The sequence below is a fragment of the Petaurus breviceps genome, unplaced genomic scaffold (assembly GCF_028583685.1).
Source record: "Petaurus breviceps papuanus isolate PSGF00001 unplaced genomic scaffold, PetGlider_PUasm1.0 38, whole genome shotgun sequence".
NCBI classification, from domain to species: domain Eukaryota; kingdom Metazoa; phylum Chordata; class Mammalia; order Diprotodontia; family Petauridae; genus Petaurus; species Petaurus breviceps.
The window spans coordinates 81,324,023-81,342,570 of NW_027186304.1; the positions used below are offsets into that span (position 1 = coordinate 81,324,023).

The 18,548-nt window shown below is 40.3% G+C and overlaps 1 protein-coding gene and 2 pseudogenes across 1 annotated transcript; all 3 read left to right on the top strand.

Annotated features, from left to right (window-relative positions):
* Positions 1 to 12,433, top strand: part of LOC138170276 (eukaryotic translation initiation factor 4B pseudogene) — a 45,806-nt pseudogene extending 33,373 nt beyond the window's left edge.
* Positions 12,434 to 13,193: 760 nt separating this feature from the next.
* Positions 13,194 to 18,548, top strand: part of LOC138170277 (mitochondrial import receptor subunit TOM40 homolog) — a 6,694-nt pseudogene continuing 1,339 nt past the window's right edge.
* On the top strand, positions 16,020 to 16,640 carry LOC138169888 (torsin-1B-like; the record flags this gene model as incomplete). The annotated part of the gene is made up of 1 exon (XM_069099467.1): positions 16,020 to 16,640. A coding segment is annotated over one exon (573 nt), but the record flags the coding sequence as incomplete, so codon positions are not given.

The window sequence follows — 18,548 nt, forward strand, 5'->3', positions numbered from 1 at the left end:
CTCACTTCACCACCTGGCTGCCCCTAAGCAATTGGGGTTAAGTAACTTGCTCAAGGTTACACGGCCAGTTATGCTATCATTGCTACTTGAAGTCAAAGGAAAGAAAAAAATGGTCTCTGATCTAAAAACTGAATTGACAACAAAAAGCTGAAGTGAATTCATGACTTCTGCAGTGATTGAAGGTGAATACCAAAGGACAGTGTGGGCAGCTGGCTTGCACTTTAAGAAAGAATATGGGGCAGCTAGATGGTGAAGCAAATAGAGCACCAGCCTGGAGTCAGAAGGACCTGAGTTCAAATCCAGCCTCAGACACTTAACACTTACTAGCCCTGTGACCTTGGGCAAGTCACTTAACTCCAATTGCCCTCCAAAAAGCAAAAAAAGAAAGAAAGAACATGGAGGGATCCCAGGTCATTTTCTGCAGTCATGGAAAATTATTCACATGGCTAGGGCTTTGGGTTATTTTTGTTTTTTAACTACCATAGTTATTTCCCTCTAAAATATCTTTAAAAAGTTAACAGATTTTCTGTGGTTTAAATATCTAAATGGTTTATTTAGATAATTATTTTTAAGTGGTTTAAATGATAAATAAGTATTATTTAAAAGACTATCCTTGTGTGAACAGGTAGTTTTCAGAAGAAGAAATTAAAGCTATCTATAGTCATATGAAAAAATGCTCTATATCACTATTGATTAGAGCAAATCAAAACACCTCTGAGGTACCACATCACACCTATCAGATTGACTACCACAACAAAACAGGAAAATAATAAATGCTGGAGATGTGGGAAAATGAGAACACTAATGCTTTGTTGGTGGAGTTGGAAACAGATCCAACCATTCTAGAGAGCAATTTGGATCTATCTCCAAAGGGCTATAAAAATGTGCAATACCTTTTAACTCTGCAATAGCACTTCTAGGTCTATACTCCAAAGAGATTATGAAAGTGAGAAAAGGATCCACATGTACAAAAATATTGATAGCAGCTCTTTTTATGGTGGCCAAGAATTGGAAATTGAGGGGATGCCCATCAATTGGGGAATGGCTGGACAAGTTGTGGTATAAGAATGTAATTGTTCCATAAGAAATTATGAGCAGGTAGACTTCAGAAAAACCTGGGAAGACTTATATGAACTGATGGTGAATGAAGTGAGCAGAATCAGGAGAACATTGTACACAGTAACAGCAACATTATACACAGACTAACTTTGATAAACTTAGCTCTTCTCAGCAATGTAAGTATCCAAGACAACCCCAAAACACTAATGATGAAAAAATGCTATCAACATCCAAAGAAAGAATTAAAGAGTGTGAATGTAGATTGAAGCATACTATTTGCTCTTGCTCTCTATTTTTTCGTTTCTTCTTTCTTGTAGTTTCTCCCATTAGTTCTAATTCTTCTTTACAACATGATTAATGTGAAAATATGTTTAATATGAATGTATATGTATGGCCTATATCAGATTGCATGCCATCTTGGGGAAGGGGGAAGTGAGGGAAGAGGAAAAAATTTAGAACTCAAAATCTTATGGAAGTGAATGCTAAAAACTAAAACTAAATAAATAAAATTTTAAAAATGAAGAAAATGTGCAAACCACTATATACAAATAAGCTACATAACAGACAAATTGGAAATAATAGCAAAGGGAAGGCACTAGACTTTTTTTTTTGCTTTTTTTTTTGGAGGAGGGAAGGCAGGGCAATTGGGGTTAAGTGACTTGCCCAAGGTCATATGGCTAGTTTTGTGTTAAGTGTTAAGGCCATAATTGAACTCAGGTCCTCCTGACTCCAGGGCCAGCGCTCTACTCACTGCACCACCTAGCTGCCCCCAAGGCACTAGAATTAAAGGGAACAAGAAAAGGCTTCCTGTAGAAAGTGAGATTGTAGCTGTTACTTGAAAGAGGTAAGGGAAGTCAGAAGGCAGAGATGAGGAAGGAGAACATTCAGGCAATGGAGAAAGACAGTGAAAATGCCCAGAGATGGAATGCCTTGTGTGAGGAATGGCAGAGGCCAGTGTCACTGGATTGCATTAGTAATATTGGTAATATGATACATAATATCAGTGATAACTTAAATGAAAGAAGTGCATGCAATATTATCAAGGAAATACATAATCAGAAAAGAAGGTTAACTGGTCACATAGCAAGAGTGAAGGATAACAAATAGAAGGCCTGAATATAGAACTACTATATCAAGAAGCAAAAAAAAAAAAAAACAACCTTAGGGGCGGCCAGGTAGCAGAGCGAGTAAGAGCACCGACTCCAGTGTCAGGATGACCTGGAGATCGAATCCCGGGCTCAGACACTTAGCACCCACCCAGAAACACCTGGCCGTGTAACCTTGAACAAGTTACTTAACCCGATTGCTTTTAAAAAAAATTTTAAAAAAACCTTATAAGAAGGCTTCTAGCATAGATGAGTTAACTCAAAATGCATTCAGGGAAGGTATTACCCACACTTTTGAGATCATGTGATATATCAAAGTCTTTTCATAGCTTCAGTGTCTAACACAGTGACCTTTCAGAGTAGACAGTTAAGAAATATTTGTTGAGGGGCAGCTAAGTGGTACAGTGAATAGAGCACCAGGCCTGGAGTCAGGAAGACCTGAGTTCAAATCCAGCCTCAGACATATAACACCTTGGACAAGTCACTTAACCCCAATTGCCCTGCCTTCCCCCCTCCAAAAAAGAAAAAAGAAATTAAAAAAAAGAATGTTGAAATGTGACTGCTATGCTAGACTTTGTTTCTTTAAATAAAGTGTGTGTGGGGTGGGGGAAGAGCTTAACAGAACAAGCTACCTTTATCAGGTCAGAACATGTCTACTGAATACATCAACCAAAGGCTGTAAGTCAATGTACAGCTCTATCATGCCCTGTGGGTTTTCCATAAAATGGTGAGCTAATTCAGAATCCAAGATCATTCCAGTGTCTGACCAGCACAGAGGATGATGAGTTCCACCCAAATCCATGAAAGAGAATCACTTGGGAGGAGGGGGAGAAGAGGCTGTTTTCTCCCCTCCTCCCATAACCAGAAGACTGAATTTGAAAAGCAAAGAAGGACTTCTCACTGATTTTCTGGCAGTTTCCATAGAACAGTAATGACTAGCAAGCATGTCTGCAGTGGGAGGCAAGGACAAAGTAGATATATTGAGGAAATACAGCTTTAGCATTCTACAAGGACGCCAGCAGAAGGATTCCTATGGGAAAGTTCAAGATGGCCCAATGAAGGAACAAGATGTTCAAGAAAAAGAAAGACTTCCAGGAGTTGTGTTGCTCAACCCTTTGCCATTTCTTTCTAAGCTTGAGCTCCCTTTCTCCTGGATTCCATATGTACTTGTGGGAACTTGTTCCCCAGACTTTTGTGGGGAATGTTTTACACCAAATATTCTTACTCTACAACTATATCTCTAGCTAAAAGTTAATTCAGTCTAGTTGGTTAATTGATATTAACTGATAGTCACCGAAAGCACACCAAGTAGGGCTTGTGAACTATAGTACTAAATAGCCATTCCCATCCCATCTGGGTCCAGTAGAAGCCTACCCTCTGGGGAACCAATTTGCCAACATGAGTGTGATCTAGAATAAGGGCTCCACAGCATGTTTTACAAAAGAGAGTGGAAGTATATCTTATAAGTGCAAACAGAATAATAGAAGGAAAATCTTGTCTTTATATTCATGACATATAAAAATTAATGGATCTAAGTGAGTATGGCAAAAAGATAAAAACATCTAAATTTGCTATTTTCAAATAATTGAGCATCTGTTAAATGAGGGGTTAGGCTAGATATGGATGGACTATATAAACTTTCTTTTCTTTGTCATAAATACATTTGGCAATCCAGTGAATTCTATGGATCCCTTCAGAAACAAAAATGTTTTTAAATAATTGAAGGAAATATTACATTTCAGCTAGAGGTTGGTGAAAATAAAGATGAATTTTTTTCCCATATAAGTTAACAAGTTTCCCCTGAAATCTATCCATGGACCCCCTTTCCATGAACCTTAGGCTAAGAAGCACTGGATAGATAATTTTCTAACATTTTTAAGCAGTACAATTTCCTCCGAGTTTATCCACTTTCTTTACTTAGCATCATATATTCCAATGCTTATTAAAGCCAATAGGGAATTCAGTGTGATTTTGACCAAAGAAATTTTTCAATTTTACAAAGGCAAGATATCGCTAACCAAGATTCCCTTTTAAAATAATAAAGATGATTCTAAAGTGTGCTAGTAAAGTTAGTTAAGGACTTTTTAATTGGCATCTTTTCTTGCATATTTCTTTGCATCCCATCCATTTGCCTGATAAAAGGTTTTGTTATTTACCCACATCCATCAGCTGCCCAGCTCCAAACCTGTACTTGAAGCAAGACAAAAGCACAGTAGGGTTAAGGTTATAAGAAGCTTTGTTAAAAGATCTGCTAAGTGCTTTGTCTTTTTACTTAAATAAAGACACTGAAACCCAAAGGGATAATCACAATGCAGTGAAAGCTTTAGGGCAATTAGAGTTGGTTGGCAAGTTTTGTAAATTCCTCTCTAGGAACTTGCAAAGAACCTGGTTTTGGCTCTGGGAAGCCCCTTTCAAGACTAACACAGGGCCAGTATCTGGTAGACAAATATTTTGGGACATCTGCTAACTCAACGTTAGCTTTTTGGCTCTCTGAGCTGAGGCTGGTTGATGGGTTACTTCCACTAAGGCTCACCTGGAGGTAAATCTCTTCACTTGTTCATAAGCCAGTCATCAATGAATGGATTAACAATCCCACCAAAGGAGCAAGCAGCATTTGTGGGCAATAATTTATGCTTGAAGGGAATGATTAACTGATAGGTGCTATTCAATGTCCAAGTTGACAAGGTCATTATTATTCTTAAATGCATGCAGCACAGCACTACAGTTATAAAATAAACATTTTATAAATCTCAGGGAGGCTGAGAGCTGTCTTGAAAGAGGCGAGTTAGTGAGATCTGGGTCACAAAGCAAATGAATGACATAAATGACAGAAAGTCAGTTTTCTGATTCGTAAAATGGAAATCCTAGGGATAACCTATTTCATAGGACTATTATAGAGGCTCACTAGAAGTAACTGAAAGATGTTTAATTAAATGGTAAATCTGATCCACCTGGGACTAGACTGGGGTTTATGCAGGGTAGAAAGCACAGTAATAGTTCATAGGATTTAAAACTGAAAGGGAATTTGGAGATTATCTAAATTGGGGCCCAGAGGAATCAAGAGACTTACCCAAGGCCAAACAGGTAGACTCAAGAGACGAGATTTGGGTCCAGTTTTAATAACCAATGATTTTATTACTATATCAAAGCTGTTGCCCACCAAGTATCAGCCAGGTAAAATTGCCTAGGGCAGTGGTCAGGGAGAGTCCCACTTCCAGGGATCCCCAGAGGTCTACCCTTCTGCAAACTATTTGTCTTTACTGCCTCTACTTCTCTGCTATCTCCCTTCCAGCTTAGTACACAAAAGCTAGCCAACAGTTCAAATACTTTTCTGCATAATCAAGTGTCCTTAGGGCCCACTAGAGTATCTGACAAAAAGGGAAATGTATTATTGCCTTTTAAAATAAATCAGGATAATGGAGTTATTTTTAACTTACATTGTTAAATCGGGTTCATTAGCATATTCTATTGCTTTTGACTTTACTTATTAGCTTAATTGAAATATTTATCTTCTACATATAAATCCTATGTGTAAGAGGGACCCTTAAAAAAATGAAATGCAGATAATCCAGCCCAGTTCTTTTGTTTAGAGCAACAGAACTAAGTTTTTAGACTTTCATTCTTTTTTTCTCTTTAAGTAGAATTCTTCTTGAATTCAGTTCAATTAAATTTCTATTTCTCCTTTTTGCTACTATTTTTCTTTTTACTTAACTATACATTAGTCCATGGAACAAAAAATTTTTAATAAATTCTTTTTTTCTCTCCCACACCTCCCCACCCCTAGGACTATATGGAATAAATTTTGTGCTTATGCCTAAGGAAAACACTAACCCAGAAATTCTAGTAGATTTTTTAGGCACTGAGGCAACCTCTGTAGGAGAAGTGAAAAGAATTTTAGCAGAAAAGTCATAATTTCACTAATATATTGCTGCTAAGTTTTGGTTACCGCTCTGCTTTCTGAATGGAAGTTATTTTAATTAAAAATAACTAAGTCAAATTAACATTTTGTCCCTAGTCAGAAGGAAGTTAAATAGCCAAGAGATAATGAGTTTTATTAACTCCCATAATGTCTGCAAAGTAGCACTGAATCAAAGTATTGGATCCTTTATTTAGTCACTCCCCAAAGACTCACTTACAGGAGCAAGCAGGTCAATGCCTAATTGATCAGCAAGATGCCATCTGTTTCCAGTCACTAGCTAAGTCTCACCATATTGCATATACAAGGATCATACAGGGGTCATAGATTTGGAAAAGGCCTCAGAGACCATCTTGTCCAAGCTTCTAATTTTATAGAGGAAAAAAACAGGGTCCAGGCAGGTTGAGACTTGCCCAAGGTCACAAAGGCAAAGCCAAGATTCAAGCCCAAGTCCTCAGACTCAACATCCAGCAACCTTTCCATAGTATCACATTACCTCTTTAAGCTGAAAATGTTCTAGCAGAAGTATCAGCTGTTTGCTATAGGTACGGGCTGGGTTCCAAAAGTTCCTCTGAATAAATGTGCCTAAAGAAGGCCCATTTGAACATCAGCTGCTCATTTTTCCCTATAAATAATATTATAGATGATTATTGATAGCTGCTCTTTGCCTCAGTTTCCTCATCTGTAAAATGAGAATAATAGCATGGAGCTCTCAGTGTTGTAAGGATTAAATGAGATAACATAGGTAATTCTTGACCAGGGGAGTGATATGGCCAAAAGTGAAATTTGTTTTATTTTCCTAAATGCAAGTACCTAAGGCTGAATCAAGAGTTCAATTCAATAGACACTTAATAAAACCAAGCTGTGTCAAGACACTGTGAGGAGAAGATTATGGTAGAAACTTGGGAGACTTCAGGGGTACCATCAAGGACATTTATTCAAGGTTAGTGGCCAATGTTCTTTTATACATATATATATATTTAGAGGTTTGATGGGGTTTCCTCCCCCCCCCCCATTTAGCAGGTGCTTATTTTGTTTCCCTCCCACCCCACACAATAATTTAATGATATTCCATCTCACTTCAAAACTTAGGACATTCCTCTTCCTTGATAAAATTATACCAGGGGCAAGCACCAGTCTAGATGGTTTATTCATGACTAGCAAATCACTCAAAGTCTGCATCTGGGCTTCAGTCCCTTCATTTGTAAAAGGAATTGACTGGATCCCAGCTTCAATTATTCAAAGTGTTTTATAATTGTATTCAGCTATTTGAAGGGCTATTATAATGGCAAAGGGATCCCACTTTTAGGCCTGCCCCAAAAAGGTAAAACCAGTAGTGGTGGGTGATTGTTGCTAAAATGTACATTAAGTTTGGAGTAACTTTAGAAAAAAATCCTAATTATAGTAAGGAAAAGCTAGGCAAAGTGGAATTCACTGTCCAGGAAAATAGTGGGTCAATCACACTATCAAAACACACACACACACACACACACACACACACACACAATTACTGAATTAAAGAGTAGATAGCCAAGCAGCTAGGTGTGGAAGTGAGTAGAGTGCTGGCCCCAGAGTCAGGAGGACCTGAGTTTGGATCGGGCCCAGACACTTAACACACACACCACACACACACACACACACACAACTAGTCGTGTGACCTTGGGCAAGTTACTTAACCCCAATTGCCCTCCAAAAAGCCAAAAAAAAAAAAAAAGAGTAGATGGCCACTTCTTGGAGATGAGGTAGAAGGCTAGATGATTTCTGAGATCCCTTACAATCTTGAAATTCTGTGAAATGGGGATTTTAAACATGGAGATGATTTAGTATAGACATGATAATGGTCTTACAGTAGGTGAAGGTCTATAATATAATAAAGAGGCTAGATGTACTCTGTTTGACCTGCAAAACTATGAGCAATGGGTTGGGCTCATAGGGAGGCAGATTTTGGCTTAAAATAAGGAAACTTCCTGACAATTGTCACTATTCAAAAGTATGTTCCCCTTCATGTTTCATATTCTATATACTCCAAATATGTGTCAGACCAGATGCTCTTTTCTAACTCAAGAGATTCTGGGATTGTCTAATTCTGTGCTTAACATCAATCTTTGGCCCACAAATGGAAGGTAAAAAGGGGCTAGGAGTGAGAGAGGATTTTTGCTGGGGTTTTTTTCCCCTGAGGTAGATAGACTTTCCTTAGAATTTGAAGGAGGGGTTAAAAGGATATAAATGTACATTTGAAAAAGATCTTGCCAGAGGTAGAATTAACTGAATTCTGAGTAACTAAGGAGGTAGGGATGAATTAATTGGAGGGGAGTGTAGTACTTACTACCTGTAGGCTATAGTAGAGTACAAGTTCAATATAATTAAAAAAAAAAACCCTAACATAATCACAGGCTGCCTTAAAAGAGAGTAAAGTTATTAAACATTTATTGAGTACAGAGTTTTTTATGACATATAAAGTCTGGATATTTGAATCAATGAATCCACAAACATCATGGATGCAATTCCTCTGTGCCAAGCACTGTGCTGAGTACTGGTAATACAAAGAAAGGCAAACATAAAAACCTGCCCTGACCCCAAGGAGCTGACATACTAATGGGGAAGCAAATATGTAAATAAATATCTCTACATGAGAGACAAAAAACGCCGTGCTAGGTATAGACAAAAAGAGGGTGCAGCTGCCACCAAGGAGGTTTTATTTTCCTGAGGCCCATACTACATACATACAGAGAAGTAATACAACATAATTTGAAGAGGAAGAGAGAGAGAGCTTTAACTGTTGGCAGGGTTAGGAAAGGCTTCATATAGGAGATGGAATCTGAGTTGAACCTTGAACAAAGCTAATGATTCTAAATGACAGAAAAACACAGGCCAAGCATTAGGGACACACTATAAAATGCACACAGTATAGAGATGGAATTCCAAGTTCAGGGAATAATGAATGGGGTGATTTGACAGGAGCAAAGAATGCACAAAAGGGAGAAATGTGTAGCAAGGTTGTAAAGGTAGAAATGGTATTTAATGGTAAAGTGAAGAATTTAATTTTATCTTAGAGGCAATGAGGAACCATTAAAACTAAGCAAGAAAGTTACAGATGAGACCTATGGAATAGGAATATCAACTTGGTATTGTAAGTAGCATGGACACATATTAGGAGGCTATTGTGTTAGTCTGGCAAGACAAGGCTAGAGCCCTGAATTAAGGTGATGGCCATGTGAATGGCATGAAGATGTGAGAGATGTTATAGATCTATAACCTATAAGATTTTCACAACTGATTAAATATGGTAGGGAAAAGAACAAAAAACAAAAAATATGACTTTGGGGCGGCTAGGTAGCACAGTGAATAAAGCGGCCAGCTTCAGAGTCAGGAGAACCTGACTTCAGTTCTGACCTCAGACACTTAACACCCACCACCCACACAAAAACACTAGCCATGTAACCTTGGGCAAGTTATTTAACCACTATTGCCCTCCAAAAGGCCAAAAAAAAAAAAATATGACTTCAAGGTTGTGCATGTGGGTAATTAGAAGGCTGATGGTGCATTCAGTAGAAATAAGGAAGTTATTTCTGGTTTTGGCATGGTAAGTTTGGGTTAATAATAGGATATTCAAGTGAAAATAAATATTCCCCAGTCAACTGACAAGTGTACTAAAATTCAAGAGAGAGTTGAAGACATATAATATAGGTATGGGAATCAGTTGATCAAAGATGATAATTGAAGCCATGGGAGCAGATGAAATAGCTGAGAGAAAAATTATAGAGAAAGGAATGCCCAGAACAAAGCCTTGGTCCACACCAAGAGCTATGGTGAAGAAACAAATGCTGATTCAGCAAAGGTACTAAAAGGCAATGATCAGACAGGTAGGAGAAGTAGGAAGAGATCACTTCCAAAGAAGTCAAGCTACCCTCAAGAGAAAGTGGGCAACAGTGTTACAAGCCATATTAAGGGCAAGCAAGATGAGAATTGTGGGAAATGAACTCAATTTATCATGTCAAAGAACTGTTGGTGACCATGGGGAAAGCAAGTTCCATTGAGTGGTAGAGTCAAAAGTAAAATCAGAAGTGTGTGAGAGGTGCTAAATGGAGGCAATATGAAAAGGAAGAGGAGCTAATAGCATCATAACTTAAGGAGTTATAAGGATAAAATCAAGGATTCTTAAGGATTCGAAAAGACTTAGGTATGTTTGCAAGCACTGGAAATAGAAGTAGATAAAAAGAGAGTGAAGAGAGGGAAAGGGAAAGTTAGGAGGGGAGAAAAAATACACAGGGAGAAATTAAAATGCAAGCTCTCAAATGGAATGGGAAGGGACAGGATTAAGGACACGGGGGAAAGTGAATCAATTTATCAGGGAGAAGGACTATCTTCTCCTTGGAAACTATGCCAAATAAGCAAAGAATGGGGTATGATACATAAGTTTTTAGAAATGTAGCCTCATTGCTGATGGCTATTTTTTCTTAGTAGGGAATGCCTTTGAGGTAGAAAGTGAAAAGATACTCCTCTCCCTTTGCTTCTCTTTCCCTCTCCCAACATGGGGCTTCAGCTAAAAAGAAGAATAAGAAGAGGAAGACCCTCACCTTGACAGACTTCATTGGTGAGGATGGTGGCACCGGTGGTGGAGGAAGCACCTTTATGCCCAAACCAGTCAGCTGGGCTGATGAAACTGATGACCTGGAAAGGAGATGTTTCCACCACTTTGCATAATAATGACAACGAGGATATGTACAGGGCACCTCCACTAGACGGTTCCATCCTGCCCACTGCTCCACGGGCTGCCCGGGAACCCAATATTGACTGGAGCCATCTTCCCAAGTCGCCATCCTACACTGCTTTTCAAGGGAACCTGCCCTATGATGTGACAGAGAATTCCATTAAGGAGTTCCTTAGAGCACTAATATCAGTGCAATACGTTTGCCCCGCAAACCCAGCAATCCAGAGAGATTGAAAGGTTTTGGTTATGCTGAGTTTGGACTCACTGCTCAGCACTTTGAGCCTGAATGAAGAGTCTATAGGCAACAGAAGAATACGAGTGGATGTTGCTGATGAAGCACAGGATAAAGACAGAGACCATCGTTCCTTCGGCCGTGATTGGGATCGAAATCAGGATTTTGACAAAACCAACAGAGGCTGGAGGGTTCGCCCTGCCACAGCTTTGATGACTATCCTCCTTGAAGGGGTGATGATAGCTTTGGAGACAAGTATCGTGATAATTATGATTCAGACCGGTACCGTGATGGTCCACTGCGGGACATGGACCCATATGGAGGCCAGGATCGATATGATGACAGGGGCAGCGGAGACTGTGATAGAGGCTTTGATTCTAGGATAGGCCGTGGCAGAAGAGCATTTGGTAATGGGTACCGTCGGGATGATGATTACAGAGGAGGAGGAGATCACCATGAAGACAGATATGATAGACGAGATGATCGGTCATGGAACTCGAGATGATTACAGCCGAGATGATTTCAGGCGTGAAGATAGAGGTCCTCCCCCCCCCCCAGACCCAAACTGAATCTGAAGCACCGCAGTGCACCCAAGGATGAAGATTCATCAGCTAGCGCCTCGCAGTCTAGCCGAGCTGCCTCCATCTTTGGGGGAGCAAAGCCAGTGGACACAGCTGCTAGGGAACCAGAAGTAGAGGAACAACTACAAAAGGAACAAGAGAAACCACAGCGTCAGCTGGAGGAGCCAAAACTAGAAAGACTGCCCCGGGAGAGACACCCACGTTGGCGGAAGTGAGGAAAATCAGGAACGGTCAAGGACAGGAAGTGACTCTCACAAACTGGGAAGACAGCTCCATCTGGCAGAAACACACAAAGGAGGGAGAGTGAGAAATCCCTAGAAAATGAAACACGCAACAAGGAGGACGACTCTCAGTCTCCAACTTCCAAGCCTTCTAAACCAGATCCATTTCCCTTAAAGGTGATGCCTGTGCCCCCACCAAAGGAAAATGCCTGGGTGAAACGGAGCTCCAATCCTCCTGCCCCATCACAGAGCTCACACTCCTCAGAGCAGAAGTCTCCCACAAGTGGTAGAGGAAAGTAACATCCCAGCAGTCTGAGGAAGGACCAGCTAATATTTCAAGGAAAGATGAGAATAAGGTAGATGGGGTGAGTGTACTGAAAGGCCAAAGTGGGAACCCTAACTGTGGTCCAGTGGATGGAGGAAGGAAAGACCACTGGAAGGATTCTGATAGGAAAGATGGCAGAAGAGATCAAGATTCAAGACCTGCATTTGAGCCAAAAAAAAACCTGAAGAAAATCCGGCCTCTAAATTCAGTTCTGCAAGCAAGTTCGCAGCTCTCTCTGTTGATGGTGAAGATGAAAATGAGGACAAAGATTACAACAAATAAACCTCCTCATCTGTGCTTTCTCCCCTTCTCTCGCCAACCTGCAACATTCCAGAACAAATCAAATCTCTATCCAGACAAGACAAACTAAAATTCACCATCTCCTGGGAAAAAAAAAAAAAAGATACTTCTCCCTTCGACCTCTGCCTTTGGAATTTGGGCATAGTTAGTCAGACCCTGCCATCTTTTCTCCAACATCCTCCATTCTGTCTCTGGGGAGTTTTCTCTTAGTATGCATAGAAAGAGGGTAGAAGGTATAAATGAAGCCACTTATTCTAATAGGCCAGACTTATCCCTTAGAGCAAAATTGTGCTCTGATTTATTTTTAGCCTGGAGCAAAGGAAGAAAAATCCCAATTCTGGTAAATTCTACTATTTGAGAAATTCATCCCCAAAACCACTAATAAATCAAAATCCTAGCGTTTTCTCTCTCAATTTGACTCAGCCCCCAACTGGGAGAAAGCCTGGCATGTTCAGATGAGGGCTCAACATATGGTCCTTTCTGGATCTCTATATACTAATACTCACACACTGTTCCCCCCAGCTTCAGCTCCCATTCACAAATAAGGCCATTTGTAGATCAAAAGCAATTAGATTGAAGGAATTAACTATTTCAAACAAATTCAAACAGAAATGAGATAAGTAGCTTTACAGTTGTAGAATCAGCTTCTGCCCTATTCACAAGTAAAAAGGAGGGAAAAGGAAGAAGAGAACAAAGTCTAGTATTTTTTCTACTAAATGGAAGGTCAGCAATCCCTGGTCCCATGCTAGTGACTGAAAGCAGAGACAGTCTCCAGTCCCAGGTTTGATTGTAATCCAATAGGCTATGGCCTCAGTGTTCCATTCCTCATTTCCTAGTCCCCTGCTCCATTTGCCATTCTGTCTGCTTACTCAAATTGTACAATGCCACTCCTCTATAAGTAATAGCAATCTCCCTTAAAGCTTTTTCAGGCAATTGCTCCTCAAGCTTGGCAGCCAACTAAGGAATGTCTTCATCATTTCAAAGGACATACCCACATCCTTCAGTGTTGAGCTGTCTTGTGACTGGAAGTAGCCAAATTATGCACACTTCTCCCTGTCTACAAGGGCTCATCTCAAAATCCAGTTATATTAGTAAGGTAGGAAGTGAAATCTTCTGAGAGGAAGGCAGGAAGTGGTACAAAGATCCTTAGAAAAGAGCCACTGGGGGCGGCCAGGTAGCACAGCGAGTAAGAGCACCGGCTCCAGTGTCAGGATAACCTAGGGATCGAATCCAGGATCTGACACTTAGCACCACACCCAGAAATAACTGGCTGTGTAACCTTGAGCAAGTTACTTAACCACGATTGCTAATTCAAAAAAAAAAAAGAAAAGAAAAGAGCCACTGTAGAAAATGTGATAGAGAATCAATCAGGGAAGAATAAAAAGATTGCAGTATAATAGTGAGGACCCAATGAAAATTAAGTAACAATCTTCATCATGAATAGGAGAGGAAGGAGATGGTGAGAGTAATGTAAAGTTGGGGTTTGGCAAGGCATGAATACCAGCAGACTAAGGGGGCAAAGGATTCATGGATAGTACATCATTCAACTGGTCAACCTGAGGGTGAAGATTGTGAAGGAAGGAAATCAAAGCCAGAGCAGGAGTGATAGACTGGGAGAACAAGGAAAGACAGAGGAACTGAAGGTCACAGTGAGGACAAAGAATAGATTTAGAAGGAGTGTAGCAGAGGGAGAAATAAAAAGCTAAAAGGTTCTGATTAAAGAGAAATTGTATTTTTGGAGGCAATTGGGGTTAAGTGACTTGCCCAGGGTCACACAACTAGGAGGTATCAAGTGTCTGATGTCAAATTTGAATTCTGGGGCCCCTGACTCCAGGGGACCAGTGCTCTATCCACTGTGCCACCCAGCTACCCCTGAGAAATTTTTTCATTTAAGATCATAGAGGGGGCAGCTAGGTGGCACAATGAATAGAGCACCGGCCCTGGAGTCAGGAGGACCTGAGTTCAAATCCGACCTCAGACACTTAACACGTACTAGCCACGTGACCTTGGGCAAGTCACTTAACCCCAACTGCCCTGCCCTCTCCCCTCCAAAAAAAAAAAGATCATAGAAAGCACAGTTATGGAAGATGATGAAATTTAAGCATGGAAGACTGAGATGAGTCAAGAAGCATTTTTGCTTAGCAGATACTTACTGCTAAGTACCCACTGTGGAAAAATGAGGTTCTAAATCACTAGAATTGAAAGGATGTTGACAAGAGAGTCCAGGGTGCAAGAGGAGGCATTATTAACATACATACTCAAGTTCCTGTATGGAAGAGCAAGGTCTGGGTCTGAGAGCAAGGCTGAGTCACTTAGTAAACTCTTTGTTTTTTGAGAGGGGGAAACAAGGCAGTTGGGGTTAAGTGACTTGCCCAAAATCATACAACTAGTAAGCGTCAAGTGTCTGAGGCCAGATATGAACTCAGGCCCTCCTGACTCTGGGGTTGGTACTCTATCCACTGGGCCACCCAGCTGTCCCCAGGTAGTAAACTCTTGAAAAAGGATGAAGAATGCCAGAGGCAGGGGGAGAAGAATGACAAGGAACTGGACTCAGTAATAAGATAACCCAGTAAATCTATAGTTTTACTGCCATTGTACTGATAGCTGTAGCTACTTTAGTTAAACTACCAGTAATCGGGGACTTTTTTATTTTAACTACTGTGGAAGGTGGCACCATTAACTAGGGACCTCCTGGCAAATAAGACAGTCAACCTCATGCAGGAATGATTACAGGGAAGTAGTGTGGTATCATATACCCGAAAACACCATTCCAGCCCCACTGGCTGAGGCTTCAAGTAGCCTCATTAAAACTTGAGGCTATGCTTTCTGTCAAAATGCAAAAACCAGATTTTCATTTGTCTTGTGAATTCTACTCCTGGCTCCAGTACAAGTCAAGCCATTCTGTTACAGAGATAGAGCCTAGGGCCCACAGCCATCTGGAAGGCTGCCTGTTCCTTAGGCTGGCTTAAAAGAGTCCTTAGGGCTGTCTTGTTTGGTTAAAATAGATAGAGAACCAGGTTAGAGGGCATGAAGATAAATAATAAATGAGTGCTAGTCCAAGACCACAATTAGGCCAAGGTTAATAAGCATCAATCGCAGTGGGTAAAGGATTTCTCTTTAGAAATAATCACTAGATAAACCATTCTTCCTAATATATATACCTGTTGGCATGACAGTCATTTTTTAAAAATGTGACCTTACAGGAAAACAAAGTTAAAGATGAAAAGTAATCTTACTCTAATGTTATAAGCTACCTAATTAGTATCAATTAGGGGAAAGACCTGGCATAAAGAAAAAAAAATTCCAAATTAGAATATGGATCCTTGGGGCTTTTAGCAAATCAGTCTACCTTTCTGAAGCTCAGTTTTTTCACCTGTAAAATGGGGGTAGTTAGGTTATACTTCCTACTGCATAAGTTTTTCACAGGGAAAGCATTTGGTAAGTCAAGAGGTATTATAGTCTGCCGCCGCCAACATTGCCGCCTCTGCCGCTGCCACCGCCACCACTCTGCTGTTCATGACACTAGGGGCAGAGCCATTGGGCACCTTGGCCCTCCCCGGCTACCTCTCTTACTCGAACTTCTACTGCTGCTTTGTGGAGTGCTGCCGAGAGGGATTGGGGAAATGTGAGTGCATGCGCAAGATCTGTTTTCATATTTGATGACATGGATAAATTGCACCATGGCCTCATTGATGCCATCAAGCCATTTCTAAACTACTATGAGCAAGTTGATGGAATCTCTTATTGGAAAGCCATCTTTATTTTCCTCAGCAATGCAGGAGGTGATCTTATAATCAGAATGGCCTTCGATTTGGGGAGGGCAGGAAAAAAGAGGGAAGATATTCAGCTCAAAGACTTGAAGCCTGTGCTATCTGTGGGAGTCTTCAATAACAAAAACAGTGGCTCATGTCACAGTGGCCTGATAGGCAAGAGTGTCGTTGATTACTTTGTTCCATTTCTGTCCTTGGAGTATAGACATGTGAAAATGTGTGTGAGGGCAGAGATGAAATCAAGGGGTTTTACAACAGATGAAGAGGTTGTCACAAGAGTGGCAGATGAAATGACATTTTTCCCAAAAGAAGAGAAAATGTACTCTGATAAGGGCTGTAAGACGGTACAGACAAGGCTGGATTTTCACTGAGCTCTTAGCACAAGAGAGGCCACCAGAAGATGTAGCCAACCAGGCCCTGCCTTTTTTTTTTTTTTTTTTTTGCTTTTTGAAGGGCAATTGGGGTTAAGTGACTTGCCCAAGGTCACAGGTCTAGTTTTTGTGTTAAGTGTCTGAGGCGGATTTGAACTCAAGTCCTCCTGACTCCAGGGCCAGTGCTCTATTCACTGTGCCACCTAGCCACCCCAGGCCCTGCCTTTCTAAAGCACTTCTGAACTCCCTTTTCAGGCGTCTGCATTACTGACTTTTGCAAAAGGTAGCTTTCTAAGAACAGTGGATTTTAAAAACATATCACTAAAGAACTTTGCAGCCCAACTGTTGATTTTCAGTTGAAGATGGGGCTTGAGAAATTCCACTCAAGCTCATCGTCTCTAACATTGCCAAAAGTGGCCTTTACAACTATTTGTGTTTGTAAAGTAATTGGAATAATTGCTGACTCCATAACACCCGCTCTGCATCAGAATTATTGTCTTAATTGAAGGGTGTTCCTTGGGGCTGGCCCTGATACATTAATGTCCAGATAGCATTAGGTGTTCACCTGAAGGATTTTAGATTGAATTATTCTGTTTACTTTCTGATCTTTACACATAGAACATTTATTACTTTCAACAATGATCTTTTAAAATCTAGAGTACTCCATAATTACAAAGCATACCAGGTGAAAGTGTATGGCCCCATGTACTTCAACCTCTGGGGCTCAATGAATTGTGCCATTGAAAGAACTTATCTTATTTCATAATCAGCCCATAGTATTAACTTAGGAGTGTTTCCAGAGTGGAGGATGGGATCTCTTTGACCTTTTAGTCTGTCCATTCCTCCTGTGGTGATGTGGAGCACTTGAGGTCACCTAATGCAAACCGGGCCTATTAATCCAGTACCCACTTCATGATGCTCTGGTCAGAAGACTACACTGTACCTCCAAACTTCAGCTTAACATCTCTGAAATATTTCTCCAATCCCTGTCACTTTGGGACCAACATGGTTCTGAAATTGGGTCACTTTTTCTAGCAGTCAAATGCTTCTGTCTGTTACAGCTTACATAAGGGTCAATCTTGAATTTGGTCCTTGCAACTCTAGTGTGAAATGCATAGGATTTGTTCTTAATGGTGGGTGACCTCTACCTTGATTGAACATCCAGGTGACTCATGTCACTGAAAGGTGGTTATTGCACGTCATAACTGGCATTTTCACTGGATGTTTTTGGTAGTTCTGAAATATATATGAGAGGTGTGAGAAACTGCTTATTTGATAGAAGGGAAGGTATAGAATGGAGCTGTAGTTTATCCCTTTCTCTACACATATTCTTAAACTAGTGTAGTTGGATTCTTACTACTAACTTCTTAGTAATGTGAATAAAAACTAAGATCTGATGTGGTGGCTGGTTATGGTCTGCATTGCCATGAGAACCTAAATCCTGTCAATTCTCCTACATACACTGAGTTGGTTGCCTCTTTGAGGAAAGTAAGAAAGTTTTTTTTTATTCTGTGTGGCTACTATATGTGGGTACTATAGTTGCAGTGCAATTATATATACAATTGGGTAGCCTTTTTATACATAAGAGAAAGTTATGGAATGAATATTTTTATATGTTAAAGGACTGGAAAAATTTTAAAGGACCAAATAGTCTTTTTATAAAATTACACTCAGGATGGTACTTTCTACATTTTTAACATATATTCTCAAATTGGAACAGTTGGCTACTTTTATCACCTTGTGGGTGGTTGGTCAGGTGGTTACTTGTTTATTCTGATGCAACAAACTGAACACATTAGTAACCTTAAAAAAAGAGTATTATATAAATATGAGCTATTAGTAGTAGTATTTGGGGGGCAGGCCTCCCGCACCGGGATGCAGAGGAGAAACTGGGAGGCAGAGCCACTGGGAGTGATCATGAGCAACATGTTGGCCACAAGCTCACCTGCCAGGCCC